The sequence below is a fragment of the Pristis pectinata genome, chromosome 10 (genome assembly GCF_009764475.1).
Source record: "Pristis pectinata isolate sPriPec2 chromosome 10, sPriPec2.1.pri, whole genome shotgun sequence".
Classification (NCBI taxonomy): Eukaryota; Metazoa; Chordata; class Chondrichthyes; order Rhinopristiformes; family Pristidae; genus Pristis; species Pristis pectinata.
The window spans coordinates 39,184,174-39,197,436 of record NC_067414.1 but is presented as its reverse complement, the minus strand read 5'-3'; the positions used below and the strand labels follow the sequence as shown (position 1 = coordinate 39,197,436).

The 13,263-nt window shown below is 40.1% G+C and overlaps 1 protein-coding gene across 9 annotated transcripts in view; it reads right to left on the bottom strand.

Annotated features, from left to right (window-relative positions):
* epha7 (eph receptor A7) overlaps nt 1–13,263 on the bottom strand; it is a 231,012-nt gene that overhangs the window by 31,040 nt on the left and 186,709 nt on the right. For 4 of the 9 annotated variants that reach the window (XM_052024283.1, XM_052024285.1, XM_052024284.1 and 1 more), the window contains exons 8-9: nt 4,800–4,908; nt 1,530–1,585 (exon numbers count right to left, since the gene is read on the bottom strand). In XM_052024283.1, coding sequence (XP_051880243.1) covers nt 1,530–1,585; nt 4,800–4,908 — 165 coding nt within the window. Of the gene's footprint in view, nt 1–1,529; nt 1,586–3,816; nt 3,859–4,754; nt 4,909–13,263 lie in introns of all 9 variants that reach the window. The other 5 variants (XM_052024278.1, XM_052024288.1, XM_052024279.1 and 2 more) reach the window with 2 other exon arrangements.

The window sequence follows — 13,263 nt, the reverse complement described above, 5'->3', positions numbered from 1 at the left end:
CACGTTTCCTAAAACCTTACATTATACTTTGTCACATTTCCAGCCCATTGTAAACAAGGAAGGTGGGGGAGACTCCGGTCCGACACTCAATACCAGAATTATGCATAACAACACAAGTCGATCTGTCCTATCTTGTTGTTTGAGGTTCAACACAGTCAACCCACTCCATCCTCTTCCATAGCCAATATGTGGACATCTGGCCCCTATTGTTTCTAATTCTATTGCCACCATTTCCCTAGCAATGGTTTCTCCTTCATTCACTGCTTTTCGTCACTTATTTGCCATTGTCTGTCAGCAACATCATCTACAAACATGGCTGTCTGCTGACATAATTACTGCCACCCTAATTTCATGATCATGTCAAGATTTGGATAGGAGAACATTCTCCAGTTCAACATAAGAAAAGAACAAACCTGTCACATTGAGCTCCTGCTTTGGGCTTAGCCTCTAACATCCCAGGTTGGCTACAGTAAATTATCGCTTTGTGTACTTAATGGCAAAAAGAATCAAAGGGAAGTTGATAGGTATGTGTGAGTTGCAAGGGTGCAGGGAAATAAAGAGAATAGGACTAATGGCACTGCTTCCCTGAGAGCTGGCATGGACCAATGGGCCAAATGTCGTCTTCCTGCATTGTTAAAAGGATAAAGTAAGTATAGGGGAAGAACTAAACATTGAAGAGCATAATTGCTATGTCAGGCAGCCACCTTGTTCACCAAGAAGTGGTTCAAACCAAAAAAGGCATCCAGCACAATTCCAGTACAGTTGGTCTGCAACACAAGAACACTGTTCGTCCAGTGCTGTTACCTCTGAATTTGAGTTCAATTTCATCTACACTCTATTTCACCAAACTTGCACATGATTTTCAAACCTGATTCAAATGAGAAAGCTATATATGCTGGAAAGCTGAAATGAAAACAAAATATACTGGAATACACTACATCACCTTCAGGATCCATGTAAAGTGCTTCAGGCAAGGATGCTCCATCAACTGTAGAGGATGTATTGAAACTGGAAAATCTAACATCATTTCTCTCTGATGGGCTATTGGTGCATTTTCTATTTACACAGATATGTACTGCAATGCATCTCTAAACGTTGATGGCAGCTTGTACTGTTTGAATATAGAAATTAATCAGCTACTCAGTACAAACTATCTGAAACTGATCCACTAGATAAAAACATATATTCCTGCCTTCTTTAGAGTAACAAGCCTTCATTTTATACACCTCTTAAACTGTCAATTTCAATGTATAAATTTTTAAGGCCAGGATTAATGAAATAATGTAGTTTAATCAATAAAAATAAAGCTAGAACACTTATCTCGTCAGAAACATTTTTCCACATTACATTAGTACATTATTGCCATTTTAAGTAGTTGCAGGGTGTAAAGTCGAAAGGGTGGGGCTGGAGGGTGAGAGGAAAGACAAAATAGTACAGAGTAAGAGTAAGAAAGCATTGCAGAGAATGAAGACCAATTGGAAAAAGGCCCAAGTGTTTCTGCGTGTTAGAGGCATAATTAGGACACTTACAGTGGAAATAGAGCTCCTCATCCCCTTCCTGTTCAGCTTTGCTGTAGCCACAGTGTCTGAATAAGAAAATGAGACAACTCATCAAAGTTAGTACAGCTTTGATATGCTTTAGTTTGACTGGTTAATACAGATGTCTGCGCTTGCTACAGGACTAACTGATTGGATTCACTGTTCAGCATAAAATTCGGGCATGCAGCATCTAGACAGTAGTTGTTCATTGTCAATCCTAGACACTGTATCTTGGACAGTCTTTATTCATGCATGACTGTATAGTACTCCATTTTTTTGTTCATGTTCATGCTTATCTTGAAGATTCTATACTTGTGTATTCTATGTTTATTTTGAGGGTAAAATTCAGCCTAGAGGAGGATGCATAAAAGATGGTAGGAGATGAGCTGCCCATTCCATGTTGTGCTTAATTTAACTGCACATTGAGGTCAATCAGAAAGAAAATAAGGAAACATTAAACGAGGGAACAATTTACTATCCTCTACTTCGGCCAAAGCTGAATTTCATTCTTTTTGTATCTGTATTTGTACTTCACTGCTGAGTGCAATATGTTGTGCATTACTGTGCAGCTATTTCCTTTTAGTAAAAATATTATGCAACACGTTATTTTATTTTTAAGCTGTGTATTAGTGTTTTATGTGATACTTTGTGCTTATACAGTCAACCAAGCAAGGGAGACATTCTGCTTGCATTGCACATCTTTGAGTGGTGCAGTGTTTTGCAGTTGTAATGCACACTGATTTAGATGTCAGTGTATAATGTGGGGCAGTAATGCCTGACCTATGCTAAGTTAACACACAGAAAATCTGATTTTACAAATTAAATTTGCTTTGCTTCACTACAGCCTGGAAATACACCCCTGCTACTTGGTAGGGATAACACTATACTACAGCTCAAGTTCTGAATCTTTTAAGCAAAATAGAACACTCTGTCACTACCAAATAGTGTGGTTAGCACTACTGACTGGTGATGAATTTTGAGACATACATGCCATTTGATGAAATAACTGAATGGAGTGAATAAAGGAAAAGAATGGGACATCTGAAGCATGTTACAAAATCACAGAGAAATATAATCAAAACTTCCTAATATAGAAATTTGCTGCTTGCACCCAAGCAGAGTAAGTATCTCATCTTGTGGACTCGAAACCTAATATTGGACAAAATTTCAAATCTTTCCCCTTTCCAAGGTCATTAGTTGCCTACACCTTGGATCACTCTGCTTCTTCAGTATGGTCCAGTGCACGGTCCTTAACTGAGAGGCCAGCTCCCATTAGTATGGACCAGGGCTGCCTAGGGCCTCTCCCAGCACAAGTGGCCTGCTGCACTGACATAATGGCTTTGACAGCTAGTGAGACCCCCCAACCCCAAGGCTCAACAGCTGTCAAAGCTTCCACTATTCACAAACATTAAAAACCTTTTTGGATCAGTTTAAAAAAAACTAAAAACATTTTAAAAAATATTAAATATCTTAAACAAGACTACAAAACAGAACCACACTCATATACACTTAAAAACAATTCAATTAATTTAAACCAACAACTAAATCAAATAACAGATTCTCCCATTCACTTCAATCGGCTTGCACAAGGTTAGTCTGGCATGGGCTCAGTGGAGGAATTTCCCAGCTTAAGAGCTGGGAAATCTGTGGATGTTCATGTCTGTCTGCTGGACTCTCTGAGGCATCCAACAGCAAGTGACCCTCAACAAATGCTCTCCTGAGCACATGGTTACTTATAGCCTCAGGTTGGGAATAGTTTTGGGCTTATCTGTCAGCAGGTGTATATGGAACTTGGAAGAAGGTTGGCTCAATCATTTTTAATAAGTTACTAATGTATTATTTTTTCCAATCACGACCCTTGTTCACCTTAATGGAAGTGACAACTTTAATGTAAAATGTATTATATCAGTTATATGACTATAATGTATTATAGTTTTATAGTTATATAATGTATTATAGTATTATAGTTAATGTATATTATATCACTATAATGTATTATAGTTTTTTTATTATTATATCATTCTCTTTATACCAAATTACCATATTTACTCTGTATGCCTGTGGGGTAAATGTCTACAAATCAGAAAGAATGGTGATATTTCTTCAAGGGGAATATTACTGACACCAGACATCCCAATTTTCTCCCCATGCCATTCACCCAGTTTTCTGCCCTTGTATCAGTTTCTCCAAGGCAGCTTCGGATACTGTGCCGGACAATTACCGTTGACAGAAAAAAAAGGGAAGGAAAAGTACAACAACAACAACAACAATAACTTACATTTCTATTGCTCTCCTCACGTAAGGAAAACATCTCAGAATGCTTCACACGATGGAAGAAAGATGGACATCAAGCAGGAGAAAAAGGGAAACAGTAGTTTAGGGGCGAGGGCAAGAAGCATGGTGGGTTTTATAGATGGCATTTTAAAGAAATGGAAACAGCTGCCAAGACAAAGGATTTTAAAGATGATGGAGCAGAGGTCAGTGGCATGGAGATGTCGGTGACGGCCAGGGGATGGCTTCTTTTGTACCTAATGTGAGATGAAGGAAGCTTCAACTCCTTTAAGTTTTATTACTAGTTAAAGGAGTTGATGTTTGATGCAGAGTTAAATAAAAAGAAAGGTTTTCATTTACATAGCACCTCACATACAAGGTATCTCCCAAAGCTGAGGCATTATAAGTGTAGCTGGGTGCTCTTAGACTTTGTGTGGAACTTGACTCTGTGCTTGCAGGAGATGTTACCAAGGGATTGCACATTAGTGACATGAATTACTAAGAAAAGGGAAGCAAGGATGGAGTCTTGAGATACACCTGTGGTACCTGTGCAGTATGACAGGAGAAATCATTTTAAAAGATCAGCTTACTGTTACTTCAGACTTGAGTTGAAAGATGTGAAAATCATGTCACAAAAGTGATTTGCAGAGGACATATGTCATATACAACAAAAAATGTTGAATGAATTGAAGGTGTATTGGATTAGTCAATGGTTTATCTTTTGCATTTGTATCTCACCAAAGACTGTGAACATCACTATTTCATCTGACCACCTGTTAGTTTATTTAGTGGACTTTATTTTCCACTACTGCAGCAAAATTGCTGAAGATTTAAGGATCCCATATTCTTTGCACTGTCTCTCTTTATACAGCAATTCTTCACTTTGCAGTCCTCCCCTCTCCCACAACCAGGTGCCCTGTAATTGTGTATACCACGATCACGTACCCCTCAAGTGTGTGACCCGGCTCGGCATGTTCCTTAGTTCCATACCTTCGTCCAATAATGAAGCCAAACACCATGAAGACCAGAATGATGGTCCCTGCCACAGCGACCACAGCGATGATAATAACAGGATTCTGCTCAGTGGAAGCAGCTGTAGCTAGGGACAGAATGCAAAGAATTTCAAATCAACATTAGCTGACATGTCAACAGGACAAATTTTCAAGAAAACCATTGAGAGCATTGGAAATCTCCAGACGAGCGAATGCTCAAACGTAATTAAAATGACTCAGTTCAGTCAATGTAGCTTTTCTCAGTAAAATAAAGCAGCTGCTGTGAAATCTAAAGAATCTGGTTCAAAAACACCTCAAATCCTTTCCAGATCTGCAACAGATTCCCCATAATTTAAATATATTCATAATGGATGCTCAAATCTGCAATGTCATGATGCAGTTGACCAGGAGAACAAGGAAATGGTGTTGACAAGCATCCCAGAGATATCATTCAAAGATCTGAAGGATGCTCAATCTTGCACTTCAACCTTCTTTCTTATAATCATGCCATTTCAACTGATCTGTTTAACTGCTACAGGGAAGACTGAAGTGGGCTGAGCTTTGATGTTCCACAATCAGAAATTCCTAAATAAAATGATGCTAACCAAATATATATTTTAAAGAGGAATGATCACCATAATGAGAGAAATCTGTTACCCTTAGTGAATAAAGTGGTGTTGAATTGTTCCATTTAAATCATAAATATTTTAGCCTGTATAACCAAAGAATGGTACCAAACTTTTTTTATTACATTACTGTATTTATCTGTAATTGATTACTACCAGTGTGTTATTTTTCATCTCTCTCATTTTCTTCAATCAGAGCATTCAATCCAGGTTGCCATAAGTATAAACTCAGGGTGAGTAATATAGCCGCAGATTTCAGTAATTAGATTGACGTTGCTCAGAATGCAGTTCACAAAAGATCTATCCCTAACTTCATATATTTTCTGCTTGTAACCTATAGGGCAAAAATATAGGTCATCAAAACCTCAGTGCGTCAAAAAGTGAGCATGGTTTTCCTCGGGTAAATGATTAAAAACAGATGATAAACATCCTGGGAATAATAAATGCAAGGGAACACAAGCAAAACTATATATTATTTTGACCACTGGGATTCAATTCCTTATTTAGATGAATATAGTCTGAACAGACTGAAATTATAAATTATAAAACGATAAACCATAAATGCTCCATCTTACCCACCTAACAATACCACAGAGAAAGAAAATGATCAGGATGTTCAGACTCTGGTTTAAAGGATCTATAATTTCAAATGTGGTAGGGTGAACGACTGACATTTTGTAAGGATGGCATACATGTGGACACTTTTGCTGACAAATGTTAATGTACTTCTGTGGAGCTTTGACAGCAGTGCAGCAGGCATCTGTTTATTTATAGCTGAAAGAATCTTTGAGCAGTGTCATATTCATGTACTGGAGTCAATTTAGTTATCAGTAAATAGTTCCATGTTTGTAATGCACAGATCATTAAATAAGTGCTCTTTTACACCAGTATAATAAAGAGATATTCACAGAATTCGTGCATGTTGTTTCTCTTAAAGCAACTGTAATTGTGGGCATGGGATTATTTGGTCTGTTGCTAATTCTATTGAAAGTAGGTCGAACTGCAGTTGCTGAATAATTCTAGGAACAACCAAATCTGGGGTTTCTTCCAACATAGTCCAACTGGTGCTTGGTAGTTAATTGTGAAAGCCAAGCTAGTGGGACTAAAGCTTCAAGCATGGTCAAAATGATGAATCCTCAGGAGGCTAAAGAAATTCAGTTTGTCCCCTTTGACTCTCACCAACTTTTATCGATGCACAATAGAAAACATCCTATCTGGATGTATCACAGCTTGGTATGCCAACTGCTCTGCCCAGGACCACAAGAAACTGCAGAAAGTTGTGGATACAGCCCAGCGCATCACGGACACCAACCTCCCGTCCTTGGACACTGACTTTACCACTCACTGTCTTGGTGAAGCAGCCAGCCTAATCAAAGACCCCACCCACCAGGTCATTCTCTCTTTCTTCCTCTTCCATCGGGTAGAAGATACAGGAGCCTGAAAGCACGTACCACCAGACTTAAGGATGGCTTCTACCCCACTGTGATAAGACTATTGAATGGTTCCCTTATACGTAAAGGTGGACTATGACCTCACGATCTATCTTGTTGTGACCTTGCACCTTATTGCACCACACTTTCTCTGTAGCTGTGACACTTTATTCTGTACTGTTATTATTTTTACCTGTACTACGTCAATGCACTCTGTACTAACCCAATGCAACTGCACTGTGTAATGAATTGATCTGTACGATCAGTATGCAAGACAAGTTTTTCACTGTACCTTGGTACAAGTGACAATAATAAACCAATACCAATAGTAAGTTTAACTATTCACCACTGATACTAACTTCTTAAAATCCCAGCTCCTTGTTTAGCTTGATTCAAGGCACAGAATGACTGTTAGGGAGTAATGAAGTACAGCACTTATCATAAACTAAGCGATTACAACAGTGTTATCTCATTAAGAAAATCTGAGCTGATTGGAAAGTCAATAATATGTCTATGTGCAAGTGCACTGAAATACTAGAAAGGAGGGCATCAATTCAATCTTAAGGGCTCTTTCAGTCCCAAATGGAATGACCCCAACAGTACAGTTAAAGGTTGAGCCTGAGGCAAGGTCAGAAAATTATACAGTTAATCTACTTAGTTGGTGGGCGATTGAGGGTGCCTATGAGGATGTAGTAATGAAAACTTCAGCAGGAGTTAATTACGCTTGTTTGGAAACCTGAATTAACCAATGTTTAACAAATCAATCTCTCTGTATAATTCAGATGTTCCTAGTGATTTATTTATTATTCACAATGGAATTTTGCTATTTAAAAATGAGTATCAAAAATGGCATGAAAAGATGAGGTAATCAATAATGGAATTAATATAATATTATAACCTAATTCAGGGACTGGATAATGAAAACAGACAACATAGAAGATCAGCTATGACCTTACTGAACGACAGTGCATGCTTGAGGGGCTTCAGAGTCTACTCAATTCATTATTTCATGTGCTGATACGAAAGGATATAAATTAATATTCTCATAAGGATAAATTCTGAGACATCCAATAAAATACTTTTAAACTGTTTTAAAACCTTTCTTATTAGCTTTGAAATGTACTTCTATCAGTGAAATAAATGTAGATTAATTAATATCAATGTAATCATCATGTGTTCTGTTGTTGATGCGACTGTTTTAGAATCCTAAAAGATTCAATGACCTTGAAATCATTTCTTCATCTTTGGTGATACTTTATTCACATTAAATATTGCAAAACACTATAGACATTATTCCTGGATCCTTGTGGTTATCAGAAACACATTGTTCAATGAATGTGATGCGACAAAAGCAAATTTATCAAATGATAACGATCTAATTGCAGGAAACCAAATTGGCATTTGCATACAACCGCACAGCGAACATCCTATAAGCACAGACAATATGCAGTTGTGCTACCAGTCTGTATCCAGAAATATGACAAATATATTAAAGGACTGTCAATGGATAATGTAAAATGTAGTCAATTAAGTACTACTATGCTGGACAGACTACATTTCAATGTTTTTGATGTACATCATCCAACACACCCCGTGTATACTAAAAATATCACTACGCATCATGTAACAACATTAGCAGCATCATTACCAGACCTAATACAACAGTCAAGTGCTAAAGATAATAACTCTAACAATGTATAAAATTGGTTAAATATAAATACATAATTTGCAATTTAGCAATGATTTTAAGAAATATAACCCAATAATTATAAAAGAACATTGTCACCATGCATTCTTCAGCACAGTTAAAATACAAAAGCATTTTATAAGTATATTAAGGGCAAAAGAATAACCAGAGAAAGAGTTGGGCCCATAAAGAAAAGCAGGTGGCAATCTGTGCATGAAGCCAAAAGGTACAGGTGAGCTCCTAAATGAACACTTTTCTTTGGTATTCACAAAGGAAATAGACTTTGTAGTCGGAAGGATTCAGCAAAAGTAAAGGTGAAATTTTAAAAGGGATAGGGAGGGGGGGAGAAGAGGAGGAGGGGTGGCGATACTGGTCAGGGATACTATTACAGCTGCAGAAAGGGTAGACAATGTAGAAGGATCCTCTCTAGAGTCAGTATGGGTGGAAGTTAGGAACAAGAAAGGAGCAGTTACTCTACTGGGAGTATTCTATAGGCCCCCCGGTAGCAGCGGGGATACTGAGGAGCCGATTGGGAGGGAGATTTTGGAAAGGTGCAAGAATAACAGGGTTGTCATCATGGGAGACTTCAACTTCCCAAATATTGATTGACACCTGCTTAGTACCAAAGGTTTAGATGGGGCAGAGATTGTTAAGTGTGTCCAGGATGGATTCCTGTCACAGTATGTTGAATGTTGACAGACCGATGAGAGGGAATGCCATATTAGATCTAGTATTAGGTAATGAACCGGGTCAGGTGACAGATCTCTCTGTGGGTGAGCATTAGCTCCCTAACCTTTAGCATTGTCATGGACAAGGATAGGAGCAAAGAGGACGGGAAGATATTTAATTGGGGAAAAGCAAATTATGAGGCTATAAGGCGAGAACTTAAGATTGTAAATTGCAATGACATTTTTGAAGGGAAATGTACTACGGAGATGTGGTTGATGTTCAGGGATCTCTTGCAGGATGTTAGGGATAAATTTGTCCCGATAAGGCAGAAAAAGAATGGCAGGGTGAAGGAACCATGGGTGACAAGAGAGGTGGAACAACTAGTTAGGAAGAAGGCGGCAGCATACATAAGGTGTAAGCAGCAAGGATCAGATAGGGCTCGTGAGGAATATAGAGTAGCAAGGAAGGAACTTAAGAAGGGGCTGAGGAGAGCAAGAAGGGGACATGAAAAGGCTTTGGCGAGTAGGGTTAAGGAGAATCCCAAGGCTTTTTTCTCGTACGTGAAGAGCAGAAGGATGTCGAGAGTAAAGGTAGGTCCAATTAGAGGCAAAGGTGGGAAGATGTGCCTGGAGGCTGTGGAAGTGGGTGAGGCTCTCAGTGAATACTTCTCTTCAGTATTCACCAAGGAGGGGGGGTCTTGATGACGCTGAGGACAGTGTTGGTAAGGTTAATGTTCTAGAGTATGCAGATATCAAGAGAGAGGATGTGTTGAAGCTGTTAGAAAACATTAGGACAGATAAGTCCCCGGGGCCTGACAGAATATTCCCCAGGCTGCTTCGCGAGGCTAGGGAGGAGATTGCTGAACCTTTGGCTAGGATATTTGAGTCCTCGTTGTCCACGGGAATGGTACCAGAAGATTGGAGGGTGGCAAATGTTGTCCCCTTATTTGAAAAAGGTAGTAGGGATAGTCCAGGGAATTACAGACCAGTGAGTCTTACCGTCTGTGGTGGGCAAGCTGTTAGAAAGGATTCTAAGAGATAGGATCTATGAGCATTTAGAGAATCATGGACTAATTAGGGACAGCCAGCATGGCTTTGTGAAGGGAAGATCTTGCCTCACAAGCCTGATAGGGTTCTTTGAGGAGGTGACCAGGAAGGTTGATGAGGGTAGTGCAGTAGATGTGGTCTACATGGATTTTAGTAAGGTGTTTGACAAGGTTCCACATGGTAGGCTTCTTCAGAAGGTCAGAGGCCAAGGGATCCAGGGAGGCTTGGCTGTGTGGATTTGGAATTGGCTTGCCTGTAGAAAGCAGAGGGTTGTGGTGGAGGGAGTGCATTCAGATTGGAGGGCTGTGACTAGTGGTCTCCCACAGGGATCGGTTCTGGGACCTCTACTTTTCATGATATTTATTAATGACTTGGATGAGGGGGTGGAAGGGTGGGTTGGCAAGTTCGCAGACGACACGAAGGTTGGTGGTGTTGTGGATAGTGTGGAGGGCTGTCGAAGCTTACAGGGGGATATTGATAGGATGCAGAGCTGGGCTGAGAAGTGGCAGATGGAGTTCAAACTGGAGAAGTGTGAGGTGATACACTTTGGAAGGACTAACTCCAAGGCAGAGTACAAGGTTAATGGCAGGATTCTGGGGAGTGTGGAGGAGCAGAGGGATCTGAGGGTTCATATCCACAGATCACTGAAAGTTGCCTCACAGGTGGATAGGGTAGTTAAGAAAGCTTATAGGATGTTAGCTTTCCATAAGTCATGGGATCGAGTTTAAGAGCCGCGAGGTAATGATGCAGCTCTACAAAACTCTGGTTAGACCACACTTGGAGTACTGTGTCCAATTCTGGTCGCCACATTATAGGAAAGATGTGGAAGCGTTGGAAAGGGTGCAGGGGAGATTTACCAGGATGCTGCCTGGATTAGAGAATATGGATTATGAGGAGAGACTAAAGGAGTTAGGGCTTTACTCGTTGGAGAGGAGGAGGATGAGGGGAGACATGATAGAGGTATACAAAATATTAAGAGGAATAGATAGAGTGGACAGCCAGCGCCTCTTTCCCGAGGCTCTAATTCTCAATATAAGATGGCATGGCTTTAAGGTAATGGGTGGGAAGTTCAAGGGAGATATCAGAGGGAGGTTTTTCACCCAGAGAGTGGTTGGTGCATGGAATGCGCTGCCTGGGGTGGTGGTGGAGGCTGATATGTTGGTGAAGTTCAAGTAATCGTTAGATAAGTATATGGAGGAATTTAAAATAGAGGGATATGTGGGAGAAAAGGGTTAGATAGTCTTAGGCGTGGTTTAAAGGTCGGCACAACATTGTAGACCGAAGGGCCTGTATTGTTCTATGGTTCTATGGAAATTCTAGTTCAAGTCATCATAAATAAAGAGGAGGTGCTCAATGCCTTAGCAGGCTTAAAAGAGGATAAATCCCCAGGGTTGGATGTGATTTATCCCAGCCTGCAATGGCAGGTAAGGGAAGAGATTACTAGAGCCACACATGTGGCATCGGTGCTGTTTTCTACATAAAAAGGTAAGACTAATGTATGATCTGTACAAGAATGTAAAGGTTTGCACTGTTTTGTAATTGTATATTGTTTGTCTTTTATTATGAATAAGGTTTATTTTGTATATAAAAAAAGGGAAGAGATTACTGGGGCTCTGGCTGAGATTTTTAAATCTTTGTTGGTGACAAGTTATGTACCAGATGACTAGAGGATGGCTAATGTGCCCTCCCCATTTAAAGAAAAACGGCAGGAAAGAGCCTGGTAATTACAGACCTGTGAGCCTAACATCAGTAATATGGATTATTGGAAAGCAATTCTGAGGGAGAGGAATAATGACCACTTGGAAAGGCAGGGACGAATCAAAGGTAGCCAGCATGGCTTTATCAAGGGAAGATTCTTCTGGCCAATCTGACTGAATTTTTGGAAGAGGTAACAGAGAGCATTGATGAGGGCAATGTAGTAGATTTGGTTTATATGGACTTCAGTAAAGCCTAGGACGAGGTCCCAAATGGGAGACTGGTCCAAAAGGTGAGGGCCCATGGGATCAAGGGCAAGTTGGTAAATTGGATCCAAAAGTGGTTTGCCAATAGCAGACAGAGGCTGATGGTTCAGGGTTGTTTTTGTGATTGCACACATGTGATTCATGGTGTTCCACAGGGATCGGTGCTGGGACTCTTGTTGTTTGCAATATACATGAATAATTTGGATGTGGATTTAGGAGGTATAATCAGTAAGTTCGTAAGTGACACAAAGATTGGTGGAGTTGTTGATAGTATGGAGGGTAGTCAGGCTACAGGGTGATATCAATGTGTTGGTGAAATAGGCTGAGAAATGGCAGATGGAATTTAATCCTGAGAAGTGTGAGGTGATGCGTTTTGGGAGTACTAACGAGGCTAGGACATACACCATGAATGTTAGGGTCTTAGAGAGTAGTGAGGAACAGGGGGACCTTGGTGTACAAGTCCAAGGATCTTTGAAGGTGGCAACATGGGTAGATAACATGATTAAGAAGGCATATGGGATATGGGCCTTAATCAGTTGGGGCATTGAATATGACAGCAGGGAGGTTATGCCCCAACTTGACAAAACATCGGTCAGACCTCAGCTGGAGTACTATGTGCAGTCTGGTCAGCACATAACAGGAAGGATGTGATGGCAGTGGAGAGAATGCAGAAGAGATTAACCAGGATGTTACTGGGATGAAGTGTTTCTGTTATGAGGAGAGACTGGAGAAGCTAAGTCTGTTTTCCCTGGAGTGGACAAGGTTAAGAAGGGACATAAATAAGGGATAAAACTTAAAGGACATAGATTTAGGATACGAGGCAAGGGATTTACAAGGGTTCTGAGGGGGACCTTTTTCACCCAGAGGGTGGCAAAGTACATGGAATACACTGCCTGAGAGAGTGGTGGAAGCAGTGTCTAGACGAGCACTTGAATTGCCTAGACATAGAAGGCTATAGGTCAAGTGCTGGAAGATGGAATTAATACAAAAGGGTGCCCATTGTTCAGCGTGGATGTGATGGGCTGAATGGTCTTTTCCATGCT